We start from the raw sequence: 27,980 nt of genomic DNA, 5'->3' as shown, positions 1-27,980 counted from the left end.
GCTGTCCAATAGCGTCGCGTCTCCCGCTGCTATGGCAGTAGACGGGTAACCAACGTCGCCGTTGGAGAAGCAACGAACTTTTCCCCTTCTTGTCTCTGTGAGGAAAACAAAAGAGGGCGAAATTTGATAACGTTACTTGTTTTCTTTGTTGTTTAATCGATGTTGTGAGGTTTTAACACATAAACAACGCTCTTAGGTGTTTATTCGTCAACTTTTTTGCTTGTCGATAGCTCAGTCTGTCTCCTTATGGACTCCTTGGTCCGTTTCAAAATGTAGGTTCACTTTCACCAGTTTTTGTCTCATCGTGTTGAGATGAACGATTTTCATCTTTTCAGCGGACCTTGGACTTTTTTCTGAAGGATATTTGCGTTCAATGGCAGATACAGCTGATACAGGAGTGAGAGAAGCCACGCAGTTGGTGTGAAGAGGCTCAATTTATCGACAAGAAAAGTATGAGAAAGGTACGTTGGGGTTTATTGTTGTGCTTCTGTGCTGCGAGCTGGTAAACGGTTACAGTGATGGACACAGAGCAGGTGTGAAGCAACGTTAGTTTGGACGCTTGGACGTCGCTAGTGCTTAGAAAGCTAGCTGGCTAAGGAGAAGAGGAGGAGGAGTGGGAGGGGGTATCTTCTCAGGAGGGGTTGCATTGTGTGCGTTACTGCCCCAAAAGCCCCTGTGGTTGTTATAGTGATGGGCTGTCAGACTGCAGGGGCTTGTGGGGGCGGGTGGGGTCGCCCATAAGGAGGGATACGTGCTAAATTACATTTACAACTATATTGAAAAGTTTTTTTTTTGCTTTGCGATAGAAGTCAGCAAAGCATTTAATAACCTCAAATATTGTCCCTGGCTTTTGTTTCTTTTATGGGACATTGTAAAAACGCTTTGCATGGCCTAATGTAGCCTACTGAACAACAACCTAGGACCACCAAACCCCTCACTTACTGCTGGTCATAAGTTCTCTCCACTGCTGAAAGGATGAACTTGTGATCCAAAAAGAAAGTAATGATCTTTTTAAGCCACGTTAAGCATTTTAGGATGTTCCTTCTTTGATAAATTCATCATAAAACAGATTTTTTCCAGATCATGTAGCTAGAATTCTGAAATACATGCTGCTGCCTGTTGGACCTGTAGTGGACTGTTTGGATGTAAAAGCCATCATTTTATGACATATCTTTCACTATGTGTGTCATTTGATATTCACCATATCCTCATTGTGACTGGACTTTGAACTGTTAGGCTGTAATCTCCATCTGGTCAATGAAGCCTGTGAGGTAAGGCACTCCTGCTGCTTCTGAGAAGTTAGTGTCTGAGAATACATGCTCAGAACGAAATCTATAAAATTAATGTTAATGTAGGTTATAATTCAAACTGCAGTGTTTAGTTCTTGTGGCCCTCACTCTGGATCCTTCCAAAACAATTGCTTCTCCTGCCTCAGATTGGCACATGGCTAATGGGATGACCTCCCCCATACTTAAGAGAAGGGGGCTGCTTTATCCACAGACAGTTGCACTGAGGAATTTTATTTCTTACTCTGTGCCTCCTTAGTCCAGACAGCCATAACTTAAGGCTGGCCTTTTTACACCCACTCACTACTGAACCGCCCTATTACCACACACATCCACATTCTTGTAGCTGTAGATGGCAGGCCTTCCATCATTTGAAAGTGACAGTAACTTTATGTGCACTATTTTTATTTCACGCTCTGCATTTGGCTCCAAGAGAGTCGTAATCATATGATTCAAGAATAACACTTAGATCTGGCTGTATATATATATATATATATATACACAGCCAGATCTGTATATATATATATATGACTACAATTAGTAATTCTCAAGATCCAGTTTTACAGTTTCTAGAAGTGTATTGTTATCCACCTGTTGTACTTACACTGTATGTTCATACAGCCCTTCTGACTAATGAAAACAGCCACCTTTCACACATACATCTTTTAGTTAATGAATGCATCCACTTTTAAAGGGGAATTGCACAGATATTTCACAATTTCTGCATAATTAAACTGTTAAGATGTGAACACAGTCATTCAGAGGGTTTAATGTGAAATATGCTGTTGTAGAGAAACTTACCAGTCCGAATTTTTCACAAAAGTGGTGACTGGAACCAGATGTCCAGAGATTTTAAAGGCTGCCTCACAGAATGCCTTTACATATAATTGCATGATGCTAGAGATATTCCAATTGTTTTATGATAATTTTGTGATAAAGTTTTTTTTTTTTTATTAACCACTATTTTGCCATTATCAACATTACATATAAAACTCAGAAAACACATCAATGGTTCACTGGTTATTTGAAATAGAAAAATAAATATATTACTACTATTGGTTCCTATTACCACCACTATCAAGTAATGAGTTGCTAAGTTTCTCTACAGTGCACTAATTCACATCAAACTATTCTCAATTAGTTTGTTTACATGAATGATTGAAAAGTGCAGAAATTTAGAAAAATTGGTGGAATTTACCATACAACTTGTATCTCCATAGAAAAGGATGGCCAATAGAATGAGATGTTCTGGAGCAGCCGCACATGGTCACCATGTCCAGTATTAAACGTCTACTAGAGATGTATAAAGCGCCCCAGCATTGGACTGTGGAGCAGTGGAACTGCGTTCTCTGGAGCTTCATTCAAAAACTTCTAGGAGGAGTTGGAGTGGCATTTGTGATCCAAAACTAATCGTCCAACATCAGTACCTGACCTTACTAATGCTTTTGTAGTTGAATGCAGCGAAATCCTCACAGCAAGGTCCCAACATGTAGTAGAAAGCCTTGCCAGAGGAGTAGAGGCTGTTACTGCATCAAAGGAGGGACAAACTCCTTATTAATTCCCTTTAAGAAATGTTGTAGGACCAGGTGTCTACAAACTTTTGATCCAACACTCCTCTGTTTGCAGTATTTTAGGTACTTCCCTCAGTCTCTTAGCATTTGTAAGTCCTTTGTCAGCAATTGTGTTCAGAGAGGTTATGTTTCTAGTTGGGCCAGGAGAAGACCACCCTAGTTCAACGTGTATGTAAGTGAATGCCTGAGTCAATGGTAGTGTTACTAAGCTTCCCACGCCTGCAGCAGGGTGTGTTCCGTTCTTAAATCGGGTTTTCCGTTTCACCTGACAAAAAAAGAGGATCTGGGTCATAACATGGTATGTAGTTCCAGTCGCCGTACGTCTGGAATAAATCACGCTCACTCTCAGTGCAGATAAATGGCCTTTCTGCTGTACGTCAGCCTAGAATGAGCTGCCTCTTCCGCTCTGCGCACTCATGTTTGTGTTGTGCAGATGTATGAATGGAAGTGCAGACTCTTATTAAAGTCCACGTAATCAGATTAGGTCTGGGAGCAATGCACATGTTCGCTTGTGGGTCAGAGTTTAACAGCGTGCTCTTCAGCCTGCTGAGTTTACTTTAATGTGAACATGCAGAAACTTTGCATTTCTGGAAACCGGTGGAGAAACTGCACCACGGTGAGTCAAGATATTCAGCTAGGGCTCTTAAGCACTCATCTCAGCTTTGCCTTTCACTTTATTATGTCTTAAAGGAATGCTCCAGCATTTTTCACTGTAATCTTTACCTATTTTATCTGTAGTGTATGGTTGATTGCCATAGGCAATAGTTTTGACACCCTTCCCTGTACAGAAAACCCACTGAAGCAAATCACACTTTCAATACAAACCAATTGGCACGTGCTGAAGCTACAGGTGTGGCAGATAGTGATTAGGCTAAAAAAAAATGCTTGCGGGTTGTTTATGTTCTTTCACTATTGTACTTTCCATTATTGTCTCATTCTAGTTCAACTTGAGGGCAGCATAGACTGCATCCTTTCTCACTGATGTGGCCGGCTGGAGAGACTGGCTCATCTAGAAAGATAACTAGAACTGGTATGGTGGCTTATTGTTATGACGTCTACATAATTGAACAGTGTAACACAGTGTCTGTGTTTCGTCTCTCAAAAAAGGTGTAATTCCTATTGGCCTTCATTTTATGATGCTGGTTAAGCTATACTTTGTGATTGTCTTACTGTGAGGCATGATATGCCATTTAATTGGAGTTTGGAGTCCGTCTGTGTAGCCTTTACGCAAGACTTTATTGCGTGGACCTGTGTAGAAGAGCACCTCTCCTACTGGAATGAGGCCTGAATGATGAAGAATGTGTTATAAAGATATGCACAGGCCTTGTGTTGTGTATGTTGGTAGGGCCGTAAGATTAATATTTTACTTTAGTAAATCATAATTGGTGTCTCATGTCTGAATCACGAAAGGCTGTGGTGCTAAAACTTCAGTGTAATAAAAATGTAGCTGTAGTGCCCATTGTAGGGGAACGTGGGCACAACTTGACACTTTTTGGTTTTTGCTAATTAATTTATAAAGTATTCAAGTTAGTAGGCCTGTCAAAGTTATTACCCAATCTCTTAATCTCAGTTATTTGAGATGATGGCAATTTAAGTTTAAGCTGATTTTCACTAATTGTCCATAGCTGTTAAATTTCACAATCATATTATATTGAAACAAGCAAAATGTGAATTGGGTGCCCTGGGTTGACAGTTTAACATGTAATGGCTGTTTGTTTGTTAGCTGTTTAGCTAAATGTTTTTAGCATGTATGCCAGCAAAATGAGTGTCTTTTTATTTTGTTTATATTTTCGCTCTCAACAAAAAAAGCTTATTTGACATATGATATCAGAAGACGTGTGTGTGTGTGTGTGTGTGTGTGTGTGTGTGTGTGTGTGTGTGTGTTTGTGCAACAATGAAGTGCATCATTCTTGATAGTACAACCATTGTTAGCTGTTCCTGCTATGTAAACATAGCTACGATGCAAGATGACTGTTTGCCAGTTTTACCACTGTAGATTTGTACTTTACATACAGTGAACAAGAAAAGACAACTATATCTTTAATTGCATTTATTCTCATGCCGATTAATGAGCTAAAATCTTATGATTGTGACAGCCCTATGAGCAAGATTAATATCTTAAGAATCAACCTACACGTCTCTGCTGCAAATGAAAATGTACTCTTTTTTCCTGCATCTAACTTTTGTGAATAATTCAGCCAAAATCAGGGTGAGTGCAAATAATCCAATTAACCAGGCCTGTCACAATTACTACATAATCACCCAATAACAGTTACATGAGATGAATCGCCATTATTGGAGATGATCGCCAGTTTTGCCATTATTTAAGCTGACTGCAGTCATTTTCCACACTTGTTATATTATTCCACAATCAAATTATGCTACAACAAACAAAATGTGAAGAGGGTTTGCTGGGTTGAGGCAAATAAATGTAAACAAAAGAAAGAAGTAAACGCATTCATTGAGACATCTTGGGGCTTATGAAAAACAACTAGGTGCTGTAATATGCTTAGAGGGCAAGGATGAGTAATATTTCTTAATTTGTTAGCTGTGTAGCTAATTAACATTTTCAGTATGTATGCTGACAGAATGACTGTTTAATGGCTTGTAACTTTGGTTAACTACGCATAATTCTGTGGAACTGTGGACATTTGTGTGAGTGTGCGACCAGTATTGATTGGACAGTAGAGCCGGTGTTAGCTACTAAGTAAACATAGCTAGTAAATGAGGTGGCTAATCAGGCTTGTATTTTAATTACCGTAAACAGTAAACAAGAAAAGACAATTCATTTGTTAATCGCATTATTAATTATTTATATGACAATTAATCATCAGCTAAAACTTCATGATCGTGACAGCCCTACAGTTGACCTCATCTATGGTGTAAGTTGTAACAGACAGAAGGGTTAGTTGCTAGTAGGTTGCTAAAAAGTCTGGTATTTAAATCTAAAACACAAGTAATTCAGTGCAATTTTATGTTGTTTGAACAAGAAACGCTTTCTAACCTAAATACATAAATGTATACATAAAAATAAATATGGTTAAAGAATAGGGACTGGTCAAATGTGGCAAATTTATTTTTGACCACAAAGTAGAAAAGCATGATACATTTTTTTTTATTTACATTACATCTGTAGTACTTTTTTGTTGAATCTGCAGAAAATGTATGTGTTAAAACTAACCCCACAATGTAGAGGCTGTACAGACTCTCACTCACTGAATTGTTTACATGCTTTAAAAGTTGTGCAAGTTTCAGGCACCATGAAGAGGAATAAAAAAAAAATGTACTTGAGTTTGCTGACGTAAAGCATTTCTCCTTTTCTTTCCACTAATTTTGCACAGAGCGCAGATTTCTCTGTGATCCAAATGTTAATGACTACAGAAGAGGGGATGCAGCAACTTGATGAACTCACAGTGCTTCTAGTAAAGACAAGTACAACTGTAATGGCTCCTTAAATGTTCATTTTTAAAACCTTAATATGCACAGAACAGATTTAAAAGTCAAATATATAATAAAGAACCACAGATCGATAAAAGACAAATATGAATATATAGAAAAGAACAGCAGTGACGTCTAAAACATTAAAATGCTGCAAATATGTAAATAATCCCACGCGGATGACTTTACATAGTGAAAACGATACAATATATCGACACTAGCTAGAGAAGTAAGCAAAGATGTTGCAGCTTTGTTTTTGACCTTCGTCGTGTAACTGTCAAGTTGCATGAAAATAATGTTGCATGCAACTCATAGCATACAACTAGTTGCATAGAAGTTTTACAGTGTAAAGCCAGCCTTAAGATGAAAACAGTTACTTTAATGCCACAAAAACAGTCTTGAAGATATATCTTGAGCGTCCTGTCCAATAGCTGTTAAAATGATCAAAATGACATTGCTATGGGAATACACTAAGATTAAGACCAAAAAATCTTCTATTTAAACCTGGTTAACTGCATTTAAAATCCATGCATCATTTCCCCTGCATTAGCTTGTGACCCCACCAGTTTTGAATCCTTTGGAATAGGCTGATTTGGGAGAAGGTTGACAGAGGCTTTCAAATTAATCTGACAAGGAATTTTGAGACATTTTCAGTCTGTGCAAGTTATGTAATGTTATGTCATTATAATTAAAGTGCTGTGTCCAGTATGTTGTGATGTAACTGCGGCGCAGTTTATTTGTCCGCATCGTGTATGTATTAGCCCTGGTGTGTCCCCCGTAAGTATGTGTGTGTAGCCCTCCTCACTGGGAGTTTAATCTGAGCCAGGCTCCAGCTGGTAGCCGTGCGGGGGAGCTCTCTCTGAGCTCTTAATTAACTTCTCTACTGCGTTTATCATGCAAGTGTGGAGCCAAGGAAACCAAAGAGAAAGAGAGAGGTAGTGCATTAAGCTTCAAGAAAGTGCAGCCCCTGTTGGCAGATCTAGGAGGTTCTTGGGAGTAAACTTAATTGCATTCTTTCAAAGCAGTAGTCAAACAAAGGGTCAGATGTCAGTTCCTTCCTTGTAGCTCGTTATAACGAGGTGCTACAGGGCGTCTGCATCTCAGCTTGAAATGGTAGTTTGTGTTCCGGTGTCTGTATAGCTAAATGTGAGCAAAAGCCCCAGTCAGTTTATAATGTGAAAGTAATTGTGATTTGGTTTGGAATATTTTGGGTTTTGTGCAGGAAAAGCTCTTGAATCTGTTATGGCAAAGAGAGTCAAGGTCGGATGATAGGTATGCACTCATCTCAATGTCAGGCCTGGAAATCTGGTGAATTTAGGGGATCAGTTTAACGATGCCGATCGATCTGGCCTAATAGCATGTTTGTTTCCTTATTCCACTAATGGGGGTACGCAAGGGGATGGAGCGAGGGAGTTAAAGCAGATCAGCCTCTTTAGTCGTACCCCACCCCCCTCCTCCCGAAGCCCCATTCTCACAGTATAAATCTGCAGAAAACCAGGCAATTTGTTGCATTAATCACAATGGATTAGCGCTTTTTTTATTGCTTAGTCATGCTCACAAAAACCTTTCATCAAAGTCGACTCTGCGCCAGCCTATGACTTCCACACCCTTAAACGGGGGCCCTTCTCTCGCAGCATTAAACTGCATGGTCTACAACACTTAGACTAGAAGAAGCTTTACAGAAACTACTGACTCGCAACGATACTTAGACTGCCTTTAGTTTGCTAAGCATACTATACACTGCCCTCTTTTAAAGCCTGTAAAAGTGCTCCATTCATTATTCATTCATACCAGGAAAGGGCAGCGTTTAAACATAAATGCACAGGCATGATTGTCACACCCACAGAAGGTAAGGTGACCTCCTACACAACCTGTTTCAGGTATTGGAAAAGCACAGTTCATTCTAGTCCTTGCTTGTGTCTCATAGTCAGCAATGAAGTGAAATAAGAGAACTGTATATCAGTAGTGGTCACCTAATTATTTGTTAGCACTAGATGGCTTTAGTATGCAGCATTATTGAGTTATCATGATGCAGTTTTCCAGATGCAGCATTATATTTAAGTAATTCTGGAAATAGTATGTCATCTTGATCTAATTCTTGTCTCATGCCCATTATTAAACTTCTGATATTCGTGCTTAAGTGTAGGTCTTTGGCAATAAACCTGTGTCTTTATTTGACTGTGCAGGTAACTGAGTGCAAACTGCACAAGAAATCGTAAATCTCTTGTGTAAATTCTAACAATTGGCTTTCACATACTTGCGTCTTGCAGGCAGATCCATGTTGTAATTACTGGCTTTCGTATCCTCTTGTCTTGCAGGCATCTCCGTCAGATGGAGCTTCGTCTCTTGGCGAAGCCTCTCTGTGTTACTCGTCACATGGCTGTCATGACATTGACCCTGAAGCCCCAGGGAGGCCTATCCGCAGCTCTTTCCATGTGGAGAAGCTGACGAATCCAGTTACTAGCTGTGGAGCCCAGGTGCGGCCTGTCCTCTCTGAGGCATGCTGTGAGAAACGTGGGCTCAACGGACTGAACTCCCAGACCTGGTCCAGCTCTGTGATCACTGACGGACAGACTAAGCCATGCCCAACCAGAATTGTGCGCATTTTTTCCTCCCAGCGCAAGTGCGGCATGGTAGGCCCTGAGCAGACTCCACTTCGAGGCCCAGCCAGTGGCCCGCAGGCTTGGCCTGGCCTCTCGGGTCTCCGGGTCATGGGCTCTTTCAAGAAGCTGCGCTCCTCTGTGCTCCAAGGCATCCAGAACAGGGGCAGTGCAATGGGAGCCAGCAAAGACAAAGACTTCTCCTCCATAACCAGTGAGGATGGCAGTGGTTTCTTGGTAACCAAACGAGATCCTGGTCAGGTTGTTGGAGGCAGTCAGAGCAGTTCTAAGGAGATACCCACAGTGACCAATGGAGTATCGACAGCTGGACGGAAAGTTTCAGATGAGGAGGATGATTATGGGGAGGATGGTGAAGGTCCACAGAGGAACTCTCATTTCTCAAGGAGTATACGCAGGGCCTACGGAGTAGGACGTATCTCCTTGTTGGACAATGGAGCAAGGAAGCCAGATAGCCTCACCGTTCAAGAACCTGCTTCTCAACGCCGTCCCTGTAGCTCTGTGGAACCCATTGGGCCTGATGTGATTCTTGACCCTGAAGAGAATGTCAAGGCTTTGAGCAGACTAAGCAAAAGTGCTGACAACTTGCATTTCAAAAGCCCTTTCAAACGTAAAGCCCCCTCAGCTCAGCCCCAGAGTCCCAAAGCTTTTGGCACCCCAAATATCCAGAGAGCAGCTAGCGCTTCTTCCGTTGACATGCGGGAACGTGGAACAGGCTGGCGCAAAAGCCCCATGGGAATGCGGGGACAAATGCTAAAACTTGTCGGTAGTTTAACAGATATTTCAGCCAATCGCAAGGCAAGTCCTTGTCCCAGCCCCAAGGACACGTTGTCAGCTCTCAGCCAGCTCCATGATGACTACTCCCGTAGGACCCCCTGTGCCCCCCCTAGCGAGCGCCAGCGCAGGCCTGCACCAGCGAACACCCGGGCCTCTGAAAGGCAGAAAGTACAAGCGGACATTCATAGATACACCCCAGCCCTAAACCCCACCCCCCCAGTACCCATCCTCTTTAGCTCCTCTCACAACGAGGCAGTGGAGCATTCCAGCCCCAAAGCACAGTTCTCTGGTTCCCATGAGCAGCTCCCATCGACTTCACCAGGTTCACCTTTGCATATTCTTCTTAGCCCTCTCACAGGGAATTGTGGGACTGTGGAGGAGCAACAGTATGTGAAAACTGAGCACTGCATGATCCCCAGTCAGGAACAGACACTGAACAGCATTAAAGTAAACTTAGAGGTAAGGCAATCAGTATATGCAGTATCAACACGTTTCAGTTTAGTGCGAGTCTATATGTATTATGTATCAGGCAGCATATTCATTTAAGTGCTTGCTTATAGATTTATCTATAAAATGACTGATGCGCTGCCAAGCTGAATAAGACAACATGCTGTGCTTCTCTCAGTGCTTGCTAGTTGACTAAGACATTGTTTATATTGACATCCAGAAGTATTTCAGAGTAATATTTAAGCAAGAATGTGCCTGCCGCATGATTTGAGATATCTCATTTGTTGTCACGCTTTAAAGACAGGTGAATATGTGCTGATTTTGTGTATGACATGTCCAGCACAATGTAAAAATCAGGGATCATTTATCATTTATTTATTTCCAGTCAAAACGGCCATTAATTACAAGTTATTTATTTTTGGGAGATATTTCTAAGGGGATTAGCAATAAGATAATCTACTTGCAAAAGAAGAATTGTGTGAGACCTGGTAGACCACCAAAACTGTCACAATCAGGAGAAAATCAAGCTCCACTATTGCTTCAGATCTGAAAAAATCCTCAGGTGTTTCTGTCCATCCTTCCACTGTGAGAAAACAACTCAAAGCTATGAGTCTTAAAGGATGTGTAGCTGTTAAGACGCCCTTACTGAGAAAAAAAAATGGTCAAAAAAAGAAGAAACTTGAATTTTTTATTTACAGATTAAATAAAGACACTTCTGGTGTTCTCAGATGAAAAGACTGACCACCCCAGTCCAGATCTCAAATTCATTCAATGTGTTTGAATTGTGAGAAGCAGAAAATGCAACACATTTCTAAGACTGAATTTACGAGGTGTAAAAAATATTCCTGCAGGTTTCTTTAAAAAATTGGAAGCAAGTCAAATTGGGACCTGCAGTAAAGGCAGTATTTGGATACACTACTGAAAAATTTCAGATTATATTTAGCTGTTGAGGCTTGTGCTTGTCCATTTTGACTGGAAATTAAATAAAACAAAGGGTAGTCTTTGTGGAAACAGTACTGAAGATCTGTGGCATACTGTTTGCCTACTGGCAGGTATCCTCCCCATTCAAAGAGCACCTTTCTTTCCAGGTACTGCTCTCCACCCCAACCATAATATAATGCTTGAAAAGGCAGAGATAATAACAGTATAATATAATATCTATGTTAACAGAGTTACTAACGTTACTGACTTGTAGACCATCTCTAATGAACAGTTCAATCGTTTTAAACACCTAATCATGAGAAAAAAAATGTGTGGTATGTAGGTGAACACAGATACTGTGTGTTTATGTGCAGTCAAGGTAATATGTCATCTTAATTCATTCCACAGTTGTTGCCAAGACTGCATGCACTATTTTCTTATTGCCACATTTATAATCCCAAGGTGCAACATAATAAAGAGGTCGGCCCATCTAGGCTAAGGTGATGAAACTGGTGACTAGCTTCGAGGTCACTGATTGTATGGTATCAGTTGGGTGACATTGACCTTTGTCTTCGGAAGTGATAAGTGGCAGTGGAGACGGATTGTATTGAGTGAAGTATATGGATTGATTAGAGCTGACGTCAGATGCAGTTTATTGAACTGAGCCCTGTACTTGCCACTGTAACCTCACCTTTTGGCTGAACAGGCCTGCTTCTGATGCCAAGATATTGGCCTGGTTTACATGGCCTTAGAATGAGCAATATAATCCATTAAGCCACTTGATTGGCTGGGAGTCCTTTCTATCAAGCTTTCTCTCAGCTCATTGGACGAGAGAAATTATTCAGTAGGAGTTCTTATGTCTGTAAACACTTGGAGGGGTGTCACATGGGTGGCTCAGCTGTGCTGCTTCTGAGAGGGAGCCTGTAGGGTTAATGATTAGTTGATGTTTATGATTAGTGAGGTTGCTTAAGCACAGCTCCCGGACCTGAGGCTGGACATTTATCAGCCCAAGCTTCCCTCCCCTAGACTCCAGCCCAGGGGTCAAAGTCCAGTAAGCACACTAGACCGGTGCAGGCATAGCGCAGGTCGCAGGAGCCTGCATGGTTGTCTGTTCCTATGCCTTAGAGAGAGGCTCTGAGGACATTGTGAACTCTTCTGTTTGTTTGTGTTTAGAAGTGTATGTGTTCATGTGTGCATGTCGCCATGGTGCTGATTCACTGTGTGCCATTTCAGTGTATATGGAAGACTCCAGAGAGAGACGCTGGAAATCTAGAGGTAAGCAGTCTTTCTCTTTGTCCACATCACTTGTAGAGTGGACTCTAGACGTTCTCTTGAGCAGAACATTGTTATCACAAGAGCACACAGATCAGTACAGCTGAGCCATCAGTATTGGGCAAGACAGCATGGATAGATTTTTTGCTGTCTTTACATTGTATTTCACAGCCTCTATAACAAGAAATTCAGATATTTTTCTTAAACAAAAACATTCTATTTCCTGAAACTGGAAACTGAAAATGTTTCCTCATACAATCAAAGAGTGAAAAAAGCCCGCCTTTGTAACTGGTCTCGTGCTGACTCATGAATGTGCAAACATAAACAGCTGCTAATGACCGTCTAGTGTAAACACTGGACTTGATTTGTTTCACTGCTAATCCTGTGAGAAATTTGCTGCTTATAATTAATTCAAACTTGGGTATGGCCTGTAAATGGCCTGTACAAATATATGTGAAATGAAATCTTTAATCACAAACTGTTAAACTCCGGATTAAATACATGTCTTACTAATCATCACAATCAAATTTGCAGTGATTATGCTTTCGGTTGTTCTCGGAATGACTGTATTTACAAGCTTTCATCTCAGGATTACATTTCTCAAGATTAGATGTCAGAATTGTGTCATAACCTTGGGGTGATAATTGATATCGAATAACCTGATCATCAACCAGAACTTCACCAACTAAGTAAAGCTGTCCTAACTTTTTGTTTTTGTAAAATTGAAAGAAGTAGCATTGCTGAGTTAGGAGAAAAAAAATGCTAAAATATGGTGTGCATGCACTGGTGTGAGTTGCCCCGTAAAGCCTGAAATATGGCTTTAAAAGTCAGAGGTGTTGGGTTGGATTTCGCAGGAGTTTTTCAGACCACATCATACATCCTTACTTAGTAATGTCACACACACAGGCTCAAAAAGAATGTTTAGGTCTCAAATTCAAAATCAACATTAAACTGATGAAGATATGATGACAATAATAGATAATTCACTCCAAGTTTTAAGTTCTGTTTGAATACTCTTTCAATGTACTCACAATCATCAGACTCATCTGTTTTGGGAATCCGAGCACAACCGACAAAATACTTTTGCACGTTGCATGCGGTTACACATTTCCACCAAATCTCCAAAACGTACTTAGTGTAGCTCTAACTGTACACATACATACTTTGCACAACGCTTGGAAAGATAACAACATAGATTTTCAGTCTGGCAAAAAATTCTAGGAGACATGCATATTAAACAAAGAGGCCCTGATACATGAGATCTACTCTTTGGTAGAGAATAAAATATATAGGCAATGCTGTAGGGTAAGGCTCTGTAATTCTTACATGTGGTGCTTGAATCACTATAATATCATTGATCGTGATAATTCTGCAGGTGACAGTCATTTGTCTAAATTTACATTATCATCCAAACTTGCTGTGTCGTCTCAGAATTACTAAGATTTTACCTCTCAGATTCCAAGTACTGATACTTCAAATCTCAGAGTTATTGTATTTTATCCTGAGTTTGTGTTGTTTTAATTGAAATCTGACATACACGTTGCCTCTCTTTTCCAGGCAGCATCATCAGAGGACACAGCTGCAGATCTTCTAAAGCTAAATAATGAGAAATACAACGACACTGTCTTTGCTAGTCCTCCTGTCACACCCACCTGTGCCTCAGAGTCACCTATGGCAACCACACCAACCTCACCAGCCTCTGGCAGTGACACACCAACTTCTTCTGTGCCCAGGAGAAGAGCGGGTAGATCCAGACCTCGACCAATCTCGGATTACGGCCAGCTGGTTTGTAGGAAGTATTCTATCCCTGAAGAGGAAATGGAACTTCAGGCAGAGGAGATGGACTACACTTCTCAGGAGGACTGCAACAGCAATGGGGCATGCCCTGAAAGGGGCAGCCAAGAGAATGGCCATGTGAATGTACATTTCGATAACAAGAAAACGCGACCCATTTCAGTTATTGGAGGAGTGGATCTGTTTGCCTCTCCTGATGATAAAGAAGACACGGATAGTCTCCCTTCTGTAAGCTTTTATTCACTTTTAGTCCTGTTGAGTTGGAGGTATACTCCTGTGTTTTCAGCCTAATCTGTACTAGCTGTATCTGTATAGGGCTGTGGATTACCACAGAAACAAAACCTGTTGACTCAAACCTCAGTTATAATAGAAACCATTGGGCAGTTGCTAAATTCTGTGTATAAACCTTTGAAATATGTGGCTATATAATGTGAGTTAGAAACCACAACCATTATACTCAGCAATCCAATACAGTACAGGTCTTAGAATGAGACGGAGTAGAAAATGTCTTTCCTGAGGTGGTGTTCTGAAGTTTTTTCCAATTTTTTAGTCATCTGTCCAATTTTAATTGTGCGCTATGTGCATTTAAACAAAAGCCTTTCTGTCTGCTGTATTTAAAATAATAATTTACTAAAATATGATTATCGTATTAGTGTATTAGTTTCATAGCAGCGCCTGCGCTGTACATACGGTGTGAGGAGGCTGCTGTTCTCTGATACAGCCAGAAAATCATGACTGTGAGTATGTCTACCTGTTTGTGCTGTCAACCTGCTATAAAACTGTTAAAGTAGAAGTAGAAAAAGTAGAAAAAAAGAGCTGGTATTCCCACCTGAAGCAGTTACGGACAGAGCTTAGTCAGATGCAGTGTGGATTGGATGCTGGTGCGTAGTCAGATAAGGATAACTATATTTACATATTTAAGATGATTCATCAAACTTCTCACACCTCTGTGGGATACCAACCTCTTATCACACACTTCACACTGAGCTTTTTTATATTGTCTGATAATTTAAGTCATTTAGTCCTTTCTGAGTCATCTGTTAGCTTCATTGTTCAGGTGGACAGTTTGCAGTTGGTTGGGCTCTGAGACGAAGTGATGCAGATGCCTGACAGCTAAACCAGCAATAATTTTTCATTTTTTGTGGTCACTCTCGGAACAAAGCCTTGTGCCTCCAATAAAGAAGTTTAACAGGACTTTACATTCTTAAATTTCAGTATAAGTTAGTGTAGTGATTTAATTTGTGATTCATGAAAGTGATTTTGAACCATTTCGGTGGGACCGTTCATCATGAAATTTTGACTTTGTGTAAAGGACAACTGGCTTTTTCAGATTGTTAAAAAATGAAAATCGACAGAAATGGAGAGAAATGGGTTTGTTCGAACAGTGACAATATAATAACAGTAAGTGTTCTGTTTAAAGACTTTTACTAATTAAATTTATTTTAGGCTACAGTTTCTTAAAAATACTGAATACAGAACTAAATGCCATTGTAATAAATGAATACTCATTCTGGCCAGCCCTGATTTTCTACAAAAATATGTGTTCCTGATGAAATTCAGCAACTACTCTTTGGCCTTTATGATAAGCAAGTTTCAAGTCAACTGGCTAAATCCCTCCATGCTTCATTAAGCTTTCAGTACTTCAAGTACCTTATAAATTGCACAAATAATCTTTAAAGAATGCACAATAATTTGCTGCCAGCCTAAAGGAAGTCTTACATTTCTGCCTCATCACTTAAATTCATAATGATCTGTGCAATACATTGATTATTATCTTTAGTTTGGAGTACATCATGTTCTCTCCTTTACTGTACAGATTACATTATGCTTGTGACATCATCGGTCAACTGGTTGGGCATTTGTTCAGCTCTTTTGGTGCATTCAGGTCAATCCAGAATTACTGTATTTATAAGCTTGCAGCAGGAAACGCAGCTCTGAGTCGCTCTGAGTCATAAGTACCAGCGAGAAAACAAGTCAAGAAAATGTAGACCAGGCTTTGTGGCTCACTCTCGTTTCCTCATGCCACTAACATCAGTGCACATCCAAAATTTACTGCAGTTCTCCGTAACATTAATAAATACAAGTGGACAAGTATTTAAGGGAAAAGCAGATAACATTCTTATAATTCCTTCTTAGAAAGCAAATGAACCCACTGAACTTGTCATAGCAAGAAAGCAGTCAAAAGAAAACTTAAACGTGGTGTAAATATCAGGGATGTGCCGTTAGGAGAATAACTGGAAAAATCAGTGTGTCTGTTTGCTGAAGAGGGCCTGAGTTGATCTGTTATGTATTCCTATCAGGGCAGAAAGCCATATTTACTCATTCTTGGGTCGTTGTCCTGTTCAGAACAGTCACTGAACCCTCTCTTTACACATGAACCATGGGGAAAGGTTTTAAAGTCTCTGATGTTTCTGTGTTGTAGCGTGTTCCTCGGCCCCCTTTGCCCTCTCATGGCGTTCCTCCTTACAGGGCAGTGTCTGCCCGCCTGCGCCCCTGCGTCTTCTCCCAGAGCACCCCCACAGGGTTGGACAGGGTGGGACGCCACAAACTGCATAGAATCCTCAGTGGTGAGTTTGTGTGTGTCTGCGTGAGAAGTATATCGCTGTTATCGGAAGAAAACCTTGTACCCAAAATGACACCTTTACAGGAGAAGGAAAAAACTACTTTACTTTTAATGTATGTCAGTGGAACCAGACGTTTTTCCAAGTCATTTTGGGCCGTTTCTTTTGGTCTATTCTTCATGAAATTTACACACAATGCAAAGGGCAACAGGCATTTTCAAATTATGTCAAAAACTGAAAAACAAAAATGGAGATATGAGGTTTTCTTCTGACAGTGATGTATGATGCTGTGCAAAAGTCTTAGGCCATGTGAGAAATTGAAATGTAACACTATTTATTTGGGAAGTCATCATTTATTTGTTAAAAAAATCTTTTAAATTAGAATAAATACAGATAAACAGTACCTATGTTTATTTTCAGACTTCTCCTGGAGGAAGTCCAGTGTTTACAGTTACCACCTAGTTTATCTAATCAGTCATTCATTAAATTAAATCATGGGTGCTGCTTTCAAATGTCAAATTCTGCTTTCAAATTCATACAGTTGCTGGAGTGCAATGAGAAGGCAGGAAGCAAACCTGTATCTAAGTGTGTACTTTAAACCAATATATTCATAATTTTATTGAAAACAAGACATTGTGTTACTTTTTGCACATATTATGTTTATTTGTATTATATATTGTCCATTTTATTATCAGCTCCACTTACTATATAGGTGCACTTTGTAGTTCTACAATTACAGACTGTAGTCCATCTGTTTCTCTGCATACCCTGTTCTTCAGTGGTCAGGACCCCCATGGACCCTCACAGAGCAGGTACTATTTGGGTGGTGGATCAAGTAACACTGATGTGGTGGTGGTGTGTTCGTTTGGGTTGCGCTGGTCTGAGTGGATAAGACACAGCAGTGCTGCTGGAGTTTTTAAACACCTCAGTGTCACTGTCGGACTGAGAATAGTCCACCAACCAAAAATATCCAGCCAACAGCGTCCTGTGGGCAACGTCCTGTGACCATTGATGAAGGACTAGAGGATGACCAAGACAAACTGTGCAGCAGCAGATGAGCTATCGTCTCTGACTTTACATCTACAAGCTGGACTGACAAGGAAGGAGTGTCTAATAGAGTGGACAGTGAGTGGACACAGTGTTTAAAAACTCCAGCAGCACTGCTGTGACTGATCCACTCAGACCAGCACAACACACACTAACACACCACCACCACATCAGTGTTACTGCAGTGCTTAGAATGAACCACAACCCAAATAGTACCTGCTGTGTGAGGGTCCATGGGGGTCCTGACCACTGAAGAACAGGGTAAAAGGGGGCTAACAAAGTATGCAGAGAAACAGATGGACTACAGTCTGTAACTGTAGAACTACAAAGTGCACCTATATAATAAGTGGAGCTGATAAAATGGACAATGAGCATAGAAACAAAAGGTGCATAATGTTATGCCTGGTTGGTGTATGTTAAAGTTTTTGGGTTGAGTTTATAACTACATTAACCTTGGACAGTGATGTGAGAAGGTGTTTGAGTTGGAGGAGCTTAAATTTTAAGCAGCGTATAGATGACGTACACTGTGATGTCATGCAAAATCTTTTTTTTCCTCATGCATTGATCTTAACTTAATGGATAATTTACAAGAATAGAATAGAATGTGTTATATTGTGAGAGACAACAATATTACATTACTTGTCAACCTGTAGATGCACACCCAGCTCACTCTGCTCAGTCTTCTTCTGGTCCATCTGTGTGCAAATGAGCTAAACAGCAATTAATCAGATTATTGATATGTGGCACGATTGTGTCATGCCCTACACTGTGTCATACACTAAAGATTCAACACTGGAGTGCATACAGAACAGTAACGGCTGGAAAAAAATGTATTTAAAACTTGTCCTGTTATTACATTACTTAGGGAACAGAACTAGCCTACAACTCTGCATGAACATTACTCTTTACTCTAGTGACATGCACACAGAGCAGCCAACAGTTGGCAGGGGAAACTTTTTTTCTCGCTGTAATGAAAATGCAGCATTATTTTAAACACTGCATGGCTACGGCAGATTGTGAAATATATACGTATGAAAAAAAATGCTCCAACCTAAAACAAGCACACATAGGTCTTTGTTACACTCAGATTATGTTTAGTTATATTTAGCAGTTATTATTAAACATTTGTGGAATGTGTGGGTGCTGTAGCCCCCTCAGTACCCCCCAATCTCACACACCTTGTAGCACAAGTGCAAATCTAAAGAACCAAATTTCAGACAGCAAAATATATCTTGGCTGATCACTTATATTTGGGGTAAAATTGTTTCACCAAACCGCTTGATGTGTTGGTGTTTATGCTGTGCAGATGGAAGCTGTCCAGGACAGGACGACAGTGTGAGTGAGGAGGATGGCAGTTTTGATGAGCTTACTGAAGGAACACCGTATCTGCAGCCAGAGGTCAATCTGTCAACTCTCAACCAGGTCAGCAACAAGGCATTACAATCTGTGTATGTGTGTATGTGTGTGCGTGTGTGTACGTGATCTCTCCATATCAGTAGTTTAAAGCTGGTCGCTGCATGTTGTTTCAAGGGTCCTCATGTTACACTCTATCTTTGAACTGTGCATTAATGACTTAGACTGCATCAATTCACTAAGTCTAGTCTTCACTAAGAATAGTCCAGGTCAGAGTTCATCAAATGTTCACCTCTTAACCTCCAAGCTCATTATTCAGTTATTAATCTTAAGACTTGTTATCTAGTAACTACTGTGGAATGCTCAGTTACTTGTAGGGCTGCACGATATATATATTTTTTTTATCATGACCGCGATACAAGTTTCCATGATAAACACATCATGAATTTAATCTGTTCCATCAAGATGATAGAACAGATTAAATTACCTCATACACGCAACACCAGAAAGATGTTATATCATTTACCAGCATAAACCATTAGAAGCCTAATGAGTGCTTCCCTGTGCTGGGGTTGAACCCTGCCCTCCCACATGAGAGACGAGTAACTTAACTAACTAAACGACTGATGACAATACACACACCTGCACAGCTCAAAGACATTAGGATTGTTCTTGCACTCAGTAATTGTGTTTTAAGTGTGCGAGGCAGTATTGGCTACTGTCACAACAATCATATTGAATAATCAAAAAAAATTTTGTTCTTGTGTGCCAATATAAAAATAAATACATATGTATTTGTTTTGTAGCATTTATAGAAAAGAAAATATTGAGGTGATGCTGACTGTTTCTCAGCCTTTCAATCCCTTTCATTATTGTGTTCTGATGTAAATAGTTGTTAGTATTTCATTTCTTTTTATTTTGTACAAGAGTGAATGGTAATTTTGTATTTTGCTCTTTGCTTAAAGGAGATGTTAGATTTCTGTTTATACATCAAAAAAAGTATGTAGTTGCGTCACATCCAGTCAGCTCACTGTTCTAATCATAATTTATTGCGTCTGATGTAGTCATTGTGAAAGTCATTGTAAAGCTGTGACAGCTTTAACGAACATCACATTTTATGTTTATATTGTGCAGCCCTAGTAACTAGTATGAGACTACTATATGTAATGCATTTATAATGCATTTATGAGACTGAGGAAGGGAACTCTAGATTTGTTAGCGCTTAAGGAGTTAAATTGCTGACCTCTGTGTATTCATTGAACTGTTATTGGGCATAGTTGATCCTATATGCTGCTGTTGATCCTATATGCTGCTGTTATATAGGATCTGAAATAGTGTATGCTGTACTTTCAGTATGATACAGTGGTAGTGAATGAGGACTCTTTCAATACAGCACAAATAAGGAGTACCTAAAAATGGGCCTTATTTCAGTATATTAATGTAAGCTTATACAATGTAACTCTGTATAATTTAACTTTTATATTTATATTTATATTTTAAATTAACAAAATCCCTTTCTGTCCACTCTGCAGTGCATCATGTCAGGCCATGCTGTGTACGCTGAGGCCTTGTGGGACCACGTCACGATGGGTGAACAGGAGCTGGCCTTTAAGGCCGGGGATGTAATCCGGGTGCTGGATGCCCAGGAGAAGGACTGGTGGTGGGGGATGGTGGGCGAGCGCGAGGCCTGGTTCCCCTCCAGCTTTGTGCGAGTAAGTGTCGAATAGGCTACACTCAGACCCCCTTAGAGTAATGAGTGTGAAACAAAGCCCTTCTCAAACACAGCTCAGCGCAGCAGCCTCGGTAAGCCATGGAAACTCGGCCTGAATGGCTGCTGCGGCTGAGTTAAGAGGGCATTGTAGGAGCATCACCATGGTTACAGGTATTGATTGGCAGGTGCTGGGGGAGGGGGACCCTGGGAACTGTGATCTTTCTATAGGAACTTTGGGTGGTACTGTACATTCTCTCTCGTTGTGGAGTTGCCTCTAGTAAATCGGCAGAGTTTTGTCGACAGGTTCTTTGAATTCTGTTTACTTTGAAGCACAGAGTGTCTGTCAAACGTAAAAAAAAGAGCACTAAAGCTTAATGTCTTAAACAGTTAAAAGATTTACATATGGTTATCAAAAACATAATTAAAATAGCTTTCTTGGGGATGTATATCTCTTTAATTCAGTTATGATTCTTTAGGAAACAATTCAGTGCATTATAAAGTCTCAAATTCCACCTTGATACAATTAGTATTGGTTCAGAATTATTTTTAAAAATGAAACTGTTTACACAAAAGTGCGGGCACTGTTTACACATTAGTGGAAAAAGACAATGAAATAAATACACAAAATATTTTGGGTGGATTTTTATGTTTACAAATGGCCAGCAAGTTTTACTTTGGCCAAAAATTATTGCATATTTCATTGAACCTTTTTGTAATTAGTTATAACATTTTTAAAATTGATGTTGCCTTCAGATCAATGCATTTCTGCAGCCCTGCTGTTAGACTGAACCAACTTAGATTCTGATCGACTACATACTGAAATAACTGGGGTGTGGTGTGATCTGGTAGGTGCGTGTGAATCAGGAGGATTCAGGCAGTGAAAGTGTGGAGAGTTCTCTGGATCAGGAGGAGCCGCTGTCTAAAGAGCCCCGCAGCCAGAGCTCTGAGCACCGAAAGCAGATGAGGGCCAATGTGGTCCAGGAGATCATGAACACCGAGCGCGTCTACATCAAACACCTCAGAGACATCTGTGAGGTAGGCCTTGTTACCTACCTTTCAGAGATGTGGTGATAATTTTTAGTATTACCACATCTTTCACTTCTTAACAATGTGACTCACTTGATGTGTGCCTCTCTGTTAGAAATCCTTTAATTCTCTATCTAGGCCATAAAGGGCTAAAGAGTTTGATGTAGTATGTAAATATTTTAAAGTTTCAAAACGTACTGTTCACTCTCCAGTCCATACAGTTCATATATGGATACATATAGCCATACAGGTTTTAACCCCTTTAGTCACATGACATGATTTGTTGACTTTCCAAGTGAAAATAAGTTAACACATCCTCTACACAGAAAAAACTTGAATATGGCTTTTTTTCTGCATATTTCAGTGCACAATATCGATTTATTTTCAGAGTTTGACATATTGGAAAAAAAATGAAACATAAAACATGAAATGTGCCATACATTTTACACAGACAACAATTTGGTTTATTTTTTTCCAATATGTTAGAATCATCAAATAAGCAGTAATTGTTATAAAATGTACTGAAGTGTGTTCTCTGTGATGGATGAGTTAATGTATTTTTACTTGGATTTTGACCAGGGGCACCCAAACTTTTGCATACAACTGTATAACTGTTATTCAGCCTACAGCAGTTTAGCTTCACCCATTCACATTGACATTATAAGAAGTGTTCAAGCCCAGACTGCTTTTTGAATGAGACACAAAACAGAGCAGCCAATCAGAACAGAGTTAATTTACATATGTCAGTCTTAACATAATTCTAAGTGTAATTCAAAGAGACAGTGAAATGTTGAAAAAAGCTCTTGTAAAAATTAGACACATAAAAACACACTTACTTTATAAGTGGGGAAAAAATAAAATGCAAGACAATGTAGGATTTGAGCCCTTTAAGACATAAGAGGCCAGTTTCTCAGACTCAGCAAAACATAATTCATGTCTGGAGTAACTTGCTGTATTCAATAAGCTTGTTTACTGCCCACTGCTGCCCTCTGCTGGCCAATCTCCTGAAATGACAGTAAGGATCAGTGGAGGAAATTAGCATAACAGTCACACTATTACTTCAGTGGCTCACACAAGGTTTGTTCATTGTTGTTGATCTCCTCATTTGTTTATAGGGGTATATCCGTCAGTGCAGGAAACACCCGGATATGTTCACAGAAGCACAGCTTAAGACAATCTTCAGCAACATTGAAGAGATCTACAAATTCCAACGAAAGTTTCTCAAAGATCTAGAAAAGAAATACAACAAAGAAAACCCTCATCTGAGCGAGATAGGCTCCTGCTTCCTTCAGCAGGTGGGCTGCTCACACATATATACATACAGATAAATAGTTTTTTTTTAATATTTAAATTTTTACTAAAATTGATCTTATTTCTCCACACATGTTATCTTACTCTGCCTCTCTCCATTAGGGTGATGGTTTCTCTATATACTCTGAATACTGTAACACACACCCAGCAGCCTGTGTAGAGCTGCAGCGTCTGATGAAGCAGGGACGTTACAAGCACTTCTTTGAGGCCTGTCGTCTCCTGCAGCAGATGATAGACATTTCAATCGCTGGTTTCCTGCTCACGCCTGTGCAGAAAATCTGCAAATATCCTCTTCAGCTGGGCGAGCTACTCAAATACACACCTAAAGACCACAGGTAACACGCTTAGCACCATTAACGTTGCATGGTCTGCACAATATGGACAAAAATACTATATGATGAATATATTGCAACATATTGCGAATGCACTTATGAACTTGTATATGGACCATTCTACTGAAGTAGTTCAAGTTGCAGTTCCAAAAAAAAACAAAACTATTAAAAAAAAAAAACAAGTATTCACACTTTAGATTTTTTAAATGAAAAACTTTTTCATTTAAAAAATGCTGTCCCACATTTTCAAATCCATCCTGAAACACATTTTTTATTAGTTATAGTTAGTTATTTTTGTTTTTTTTGTTGTTTCAATTAAACATATTCTGATTTTTTGTGTGTACACCTGTTCAAAGCCATTTTTGCTAGTCATATACCAGCCAGCATTTTTGAGTTCTGCTCAAAATTATCTAAACTTGTCAGTACTGAAACCTTACCCAACAAAAATATTTGGTAAAGTTTCAGTAGTGTTATGATTATTTTGGTAGTGACAAAATGGGATGTTCAGTTGTTTATTTTTCTAAAATGAACATAAGTCACAGAGTCACTCAAAGCAAACAGATTTCAATTTAAAATTCAACTGAATTAAGTCTGAAATGTGTTTATAGCGCTGATTCAAACCAGTTCAGTAGAATGATTCATATAATGATTAGTATAATGTAATATAGTGGTTGGTTTACCAATAATATACCAATAAGGGTCCTCAGGTAGAACTCCTAACGCTACATTCACCTTCACCTAAGAGTGCCTACAAAGTTTGTAAATGTATTTTAAAAAGATATTAGTGATCTGTTGATATGACAGTTTGTTAGAGGGCTTTTTCAAATGCATATGAACTGATGCACAGGCACTTACTACCATGCCTGACAATAAGAACATAATCATGACATGCCAAATGTTACTTATAATCAGTCCTTTTGTTGCTGTTAATATCTCATCCAGCAAATACTGACTTATTATGTCTGGCATTCAAGGGCACTAAATAAACTAGAACCAAATTGTCAGTCAATTACATAAAATTCTTTTGTGAAGGATCACTAATATGGCAAGAATATTCATATGGCAATGTTGCATTTATGCTTGCTTCAGTGACTACGAAGGGGTGTGCAATGCCCATGAGGCCATGAAGAATGTGGCCAGTCTGATTAATGAGAGGAAGAGAAGGCTGGAGAGTATCGACACCATCGCCCACTGGCAGGTGGCCATCCTAGATTGGGAGGTAAGAAATCTCAGCAAAATTTCTGCATGATGACATAGTTCCGATTGACTTTTTGTATGTTTGGGAATAATGCTGTACAAGTAACCAAACGAGTCCAAATGTTTCTGTTAGTTTCCCTACACCAATTCTTGTAGCATTTAAGGGCAAATTTTCTGCTGTGAATTAAGCACAGGATCAACAAGGATAAGCAAGAGTATATCAGTTACAGTGAGTTGAGATGCATGAGTTTTTGAAAAGCAACTGTTCTTTGTTATCTGTATTTATACAATGCTTTGCTGGCACTAGTCTTAAATATGCAAGCAGTTTCAATTCAAACTTTAACTGAGTTTGAATGTCTTGTCCTTAGTTTTCACTTAATTTAAAGTAAGTTACCAAAACTCTAGTTGGGGGAAATCTGGACAGAAAACCGCTAAGTCTAATATATGCATCAAAGCAGTTGAGTAGTACTGTACTCAGATTACTTACACAGTGGCTTAGAAATGTTTTTGCCATATGACCAAATTATTGAGTTATATTGTCTCTCCATCTCCTTATACATAGTACATTGTGTACTCTATAATAGTATAGTGCATTTTTGAGTTTTCCCCTAATATTGGCTTAAATATAACAATCTGCACTGGAAATACTTGTGAGATTTACAGAATTTGTTCTAATATGCCTAACCATCTGTCTGTCGGTCTGTTTATTTGTCTGTCTTTTTTCTTTAGGGTGACGATGTGTTGTCACGGAGCTCTGAGCTGATTCATTCAGGTGAGCTGACGCGGGTGGTGCGGGCCGGTAAGACACAGCAGCGCAGCTTCTTCCTGTTCGACCATCAGCTGGTTTTCTGTAAGAAGGATGTGCTGCGGCGGGACCTGCTGCACTACAGAGGGCGTCTGGACACTGACCACATGGAGCCACTGGAGCTGCAGGATGGACGGCACCCAGAACTGGGCTCGCTTCGGAACGCCTTCGCCCTGCGCCATGCGGAAAACCTGGAGGTGCTGTGCGTGCTGTGCTGCAGGAAGGCCCAGGACAAGCAGCGCTGGCTGCAGGCATTCGCCCGCGAGCGCAGGCGTGTGAAGGAAGACCAGGAGATTGGTGAGTCTCAGAGGGGTTAACAGAGACGAGAATATTTTAGGGTCATGTTTTAATATGTCTTTCTTAACTGTAAAGGAACATCTGCTGTTGTTAAGTTTAGTTTTCTCTGTTTTTAGATGAGCAGAATCCAGATTTGTTTAGATAGATTCTTTTTAGAACAGCTCTAAAAGTTCTGAATAGATTCAGTGCTGAAGTTATCAGTGATATTAGTAATTAAGTAATGTACTGATTATTTTAACAATTAATTGAGTAGTCATTTTTAAAAAGGCCAAAGAAAAAAAATTGACTTATCTGGACAACAAACAACAATTCACTGCCTCAAAAAATCCAGAATACTTTGTTGTATGGATAATCTAGGAAACCGTTAAAGGGGAATTTCACAAATTTACCAATTATCTGCATTATTCTATCATTCAGATGTAAGTAATGTCATTTAGAGTGGTTTGATGTGAAATGCTTGATTGCAGAGAAACATATTGACTCAGATATATGTTCAGTGGTGGTGACAGGAACCAGGGGTTGCAATGTCTGCAACACATTTTATTTACTATCCAAAACCAGTGAACCTCTACATGTCTTCCATTTTTATATGGAATGTTGATAATGGTGAAATAGTGATGAATCTGAAAAAAAATTTTTTCCTTGCGAACTCTTGTGTTATAACACCATATATGTACATATATGTACTTCTCAACCATGAATAGATAAAAAAAAGACTAATTTTAGGCCAAAACTTTATCTTAGAACTATCGTAAAACAATGTCTTAGGCATCAGACAGCTTATTCATAACAATTTTCTAAAAACTAAATACAAAAAATATTTTGTTTAGTTTTCATTGTAAACTTTTCTTTTTTGTAAATCAAGTAATCAAGTTTGATCAATTAACTATAACAGTCCTAAATAGGTTTCCCCTGAACTCTACACACTTAATGTAAGCAGTCTACGAGGAACTTTATCTGAGAGGTGGCAAGATGTGGGAAGAATTGGTCACATCTTTGTGCTAATACACGTCACTCTTTGTCTCTTACAGGGATGGAGATTAGTGAAACACAAAGGAAGCAAGCAATTCAAAATGCCAGAAAATCAAAGCAAGGCAAGCTGAAAAGTAAGCACAAGTCACTTTTTTAATATATCGCTGTTGTCGGAAGAAATCTTGTATCTCCATTTTTAACATTTTTCAGTTTTTGACATAATTTGAAAATACCTGGTACCCTTTACATTCTATACTAATTTCATGATGAATGAACTAAAAGAAATGCCCCAAAATGACTTTTGGGGGGGGGTCTGGTTCCATTGACTTACGTTAAAAGTAAAGTAGGTTTTTTCCTTCTCCTGTAAAGTTACCATTTTGGAGATACAAGGTTTTCTTCCAACAACAGTGATATGTAATATTACAGTTAAAGTGAATTAACATTCAATGTGTATGTCCTTTTTTCCTAGACATAAATTACTCTGGCCACCCCGTCCCTCTCCATCACCAACCCCTGCACCCACTCCACCAGCGCCATGTTACCGTGCCAACCAGTATCCCACAGCAACAGGTCTTCTCCTTAGCGGAACCAAAGCGTAAACCCTCCCATCTGTGGTACACCTTCACGCGCACAGCCCTGTTCAGAAAATGAGAGCTATCAAAACTCCGGTGACATGAAGGTGCCTCTCGTGCAGCTCTGGTGCCAGTGATAAAGATCCAGAAAGGAAGAGGGCAACATGTTAATGGACTCTGAATGTATGTTTGTGTTTGTATATGTGTTAAAGTGCCTGTAAGTACATGTAAGACCCACTGAAAACTCTCCAGTCATTCTCACTTCATGTATGTAAGGTGGAGGATAAAGAGACAGAGACCGTGCACGAGTCTTAGTGCCAAAAGTGTTCATTTCTTACAGTATGTGTGTTGCCAGTGTGGTAAAGTGCTGCTTCTGTTGATTTTTCTCGTCCTGTTCACCACATCAAAACGTGTCGAAGACAATGATGCATATTCATCATGCTACATGCCTTTATTGTATAGTTTTATCTCCTTATGTAAGGCTGGAACCTTTTTAGACCTCTGTTTAGGCAACTCAGACCATAACACTAATAAAATAACCCTGTTCTGTAAATTAACACCAGTATGAATGTGTGGGTTTGACTGAGTTTCATACATTAACGTTAATTTACTCAATTCAGGTGAAGCCACGAGGCTTCTTGCTCCAATACAGACAAAAACGCTTCCATCAGG

General features: G+C 39.6%; 1 protein-coding gene across 2 annotated transcripts; it reads left to right on the top strand.

Moving 5' to 3' along the window:
* The first annotated feature begins 19 nt into the window (after positions 1 to 19).
* spata13 (spermatogenesis associated 13) lies at positions 20 to 27,865 on the top strand. Of its 2 annotated transcripts, none has more exons than XM_036557980.1 (14): positions 20 to 461; positions 8,614 to 10,149; positions 12,292 to 12,333; positions 13,888 to 14,352; positions 16,547 to 16,691; positions 19,039 to 19,154; positions 20,618 to 20,797; positions 21,646 to 21,831; positions 22,938 to 23,117; positions 23,236 to 23,468; positions 24,555 to 24,684; positions 25,392 to 25,764; positions 26,796 to 26,870; positions 27,206 to 27,865. In XM_036557980.1, the coding sequence occupies exons 1-14, from the start codon at positions 453 to 455 to the stop codon at positions 27,385 to 27,387; spliced, it is 3,852 nt and encodes a 1,283-aa protein (XP_036413873.1). In that variant the 5' UTR covers positions 20 to 452; the 3' UTR covers positions 27,388 to 27,865. The 2 variants fall into 2 exon arrangements, with proteins under 2 accessions (XP_036413873.1, XP_036413871.1); XM_036557978.1 differs by lacking the exon at positions 20 to 461 and adding an exon at positions 3,388 to 3,473.
* The last annotated feature ends 115 nt before the right edge of the window (positions 27,866 to 27,980 follow it).

This window comes from Colossoma macropomum, unplaced genomic scaffold (assembly GCF_904425465.1).
Source record: "Colossoma macropomum unplaced genomic scaffold, Colossoma_macropomum, whole genome shotgun sequence".
NCBI classification, from domain to species: Eukaryota; Metazoa; Chordata; class Actinopteri; order Characiformes; family Serrasalmidae; genus Colossoma; species Colossoma macropomum.
The sequence above is the reverse complement of the archived record's forward strand: the minus strand, read 5'-3'. Positions and strand labels throughout refer to the sequence as shown.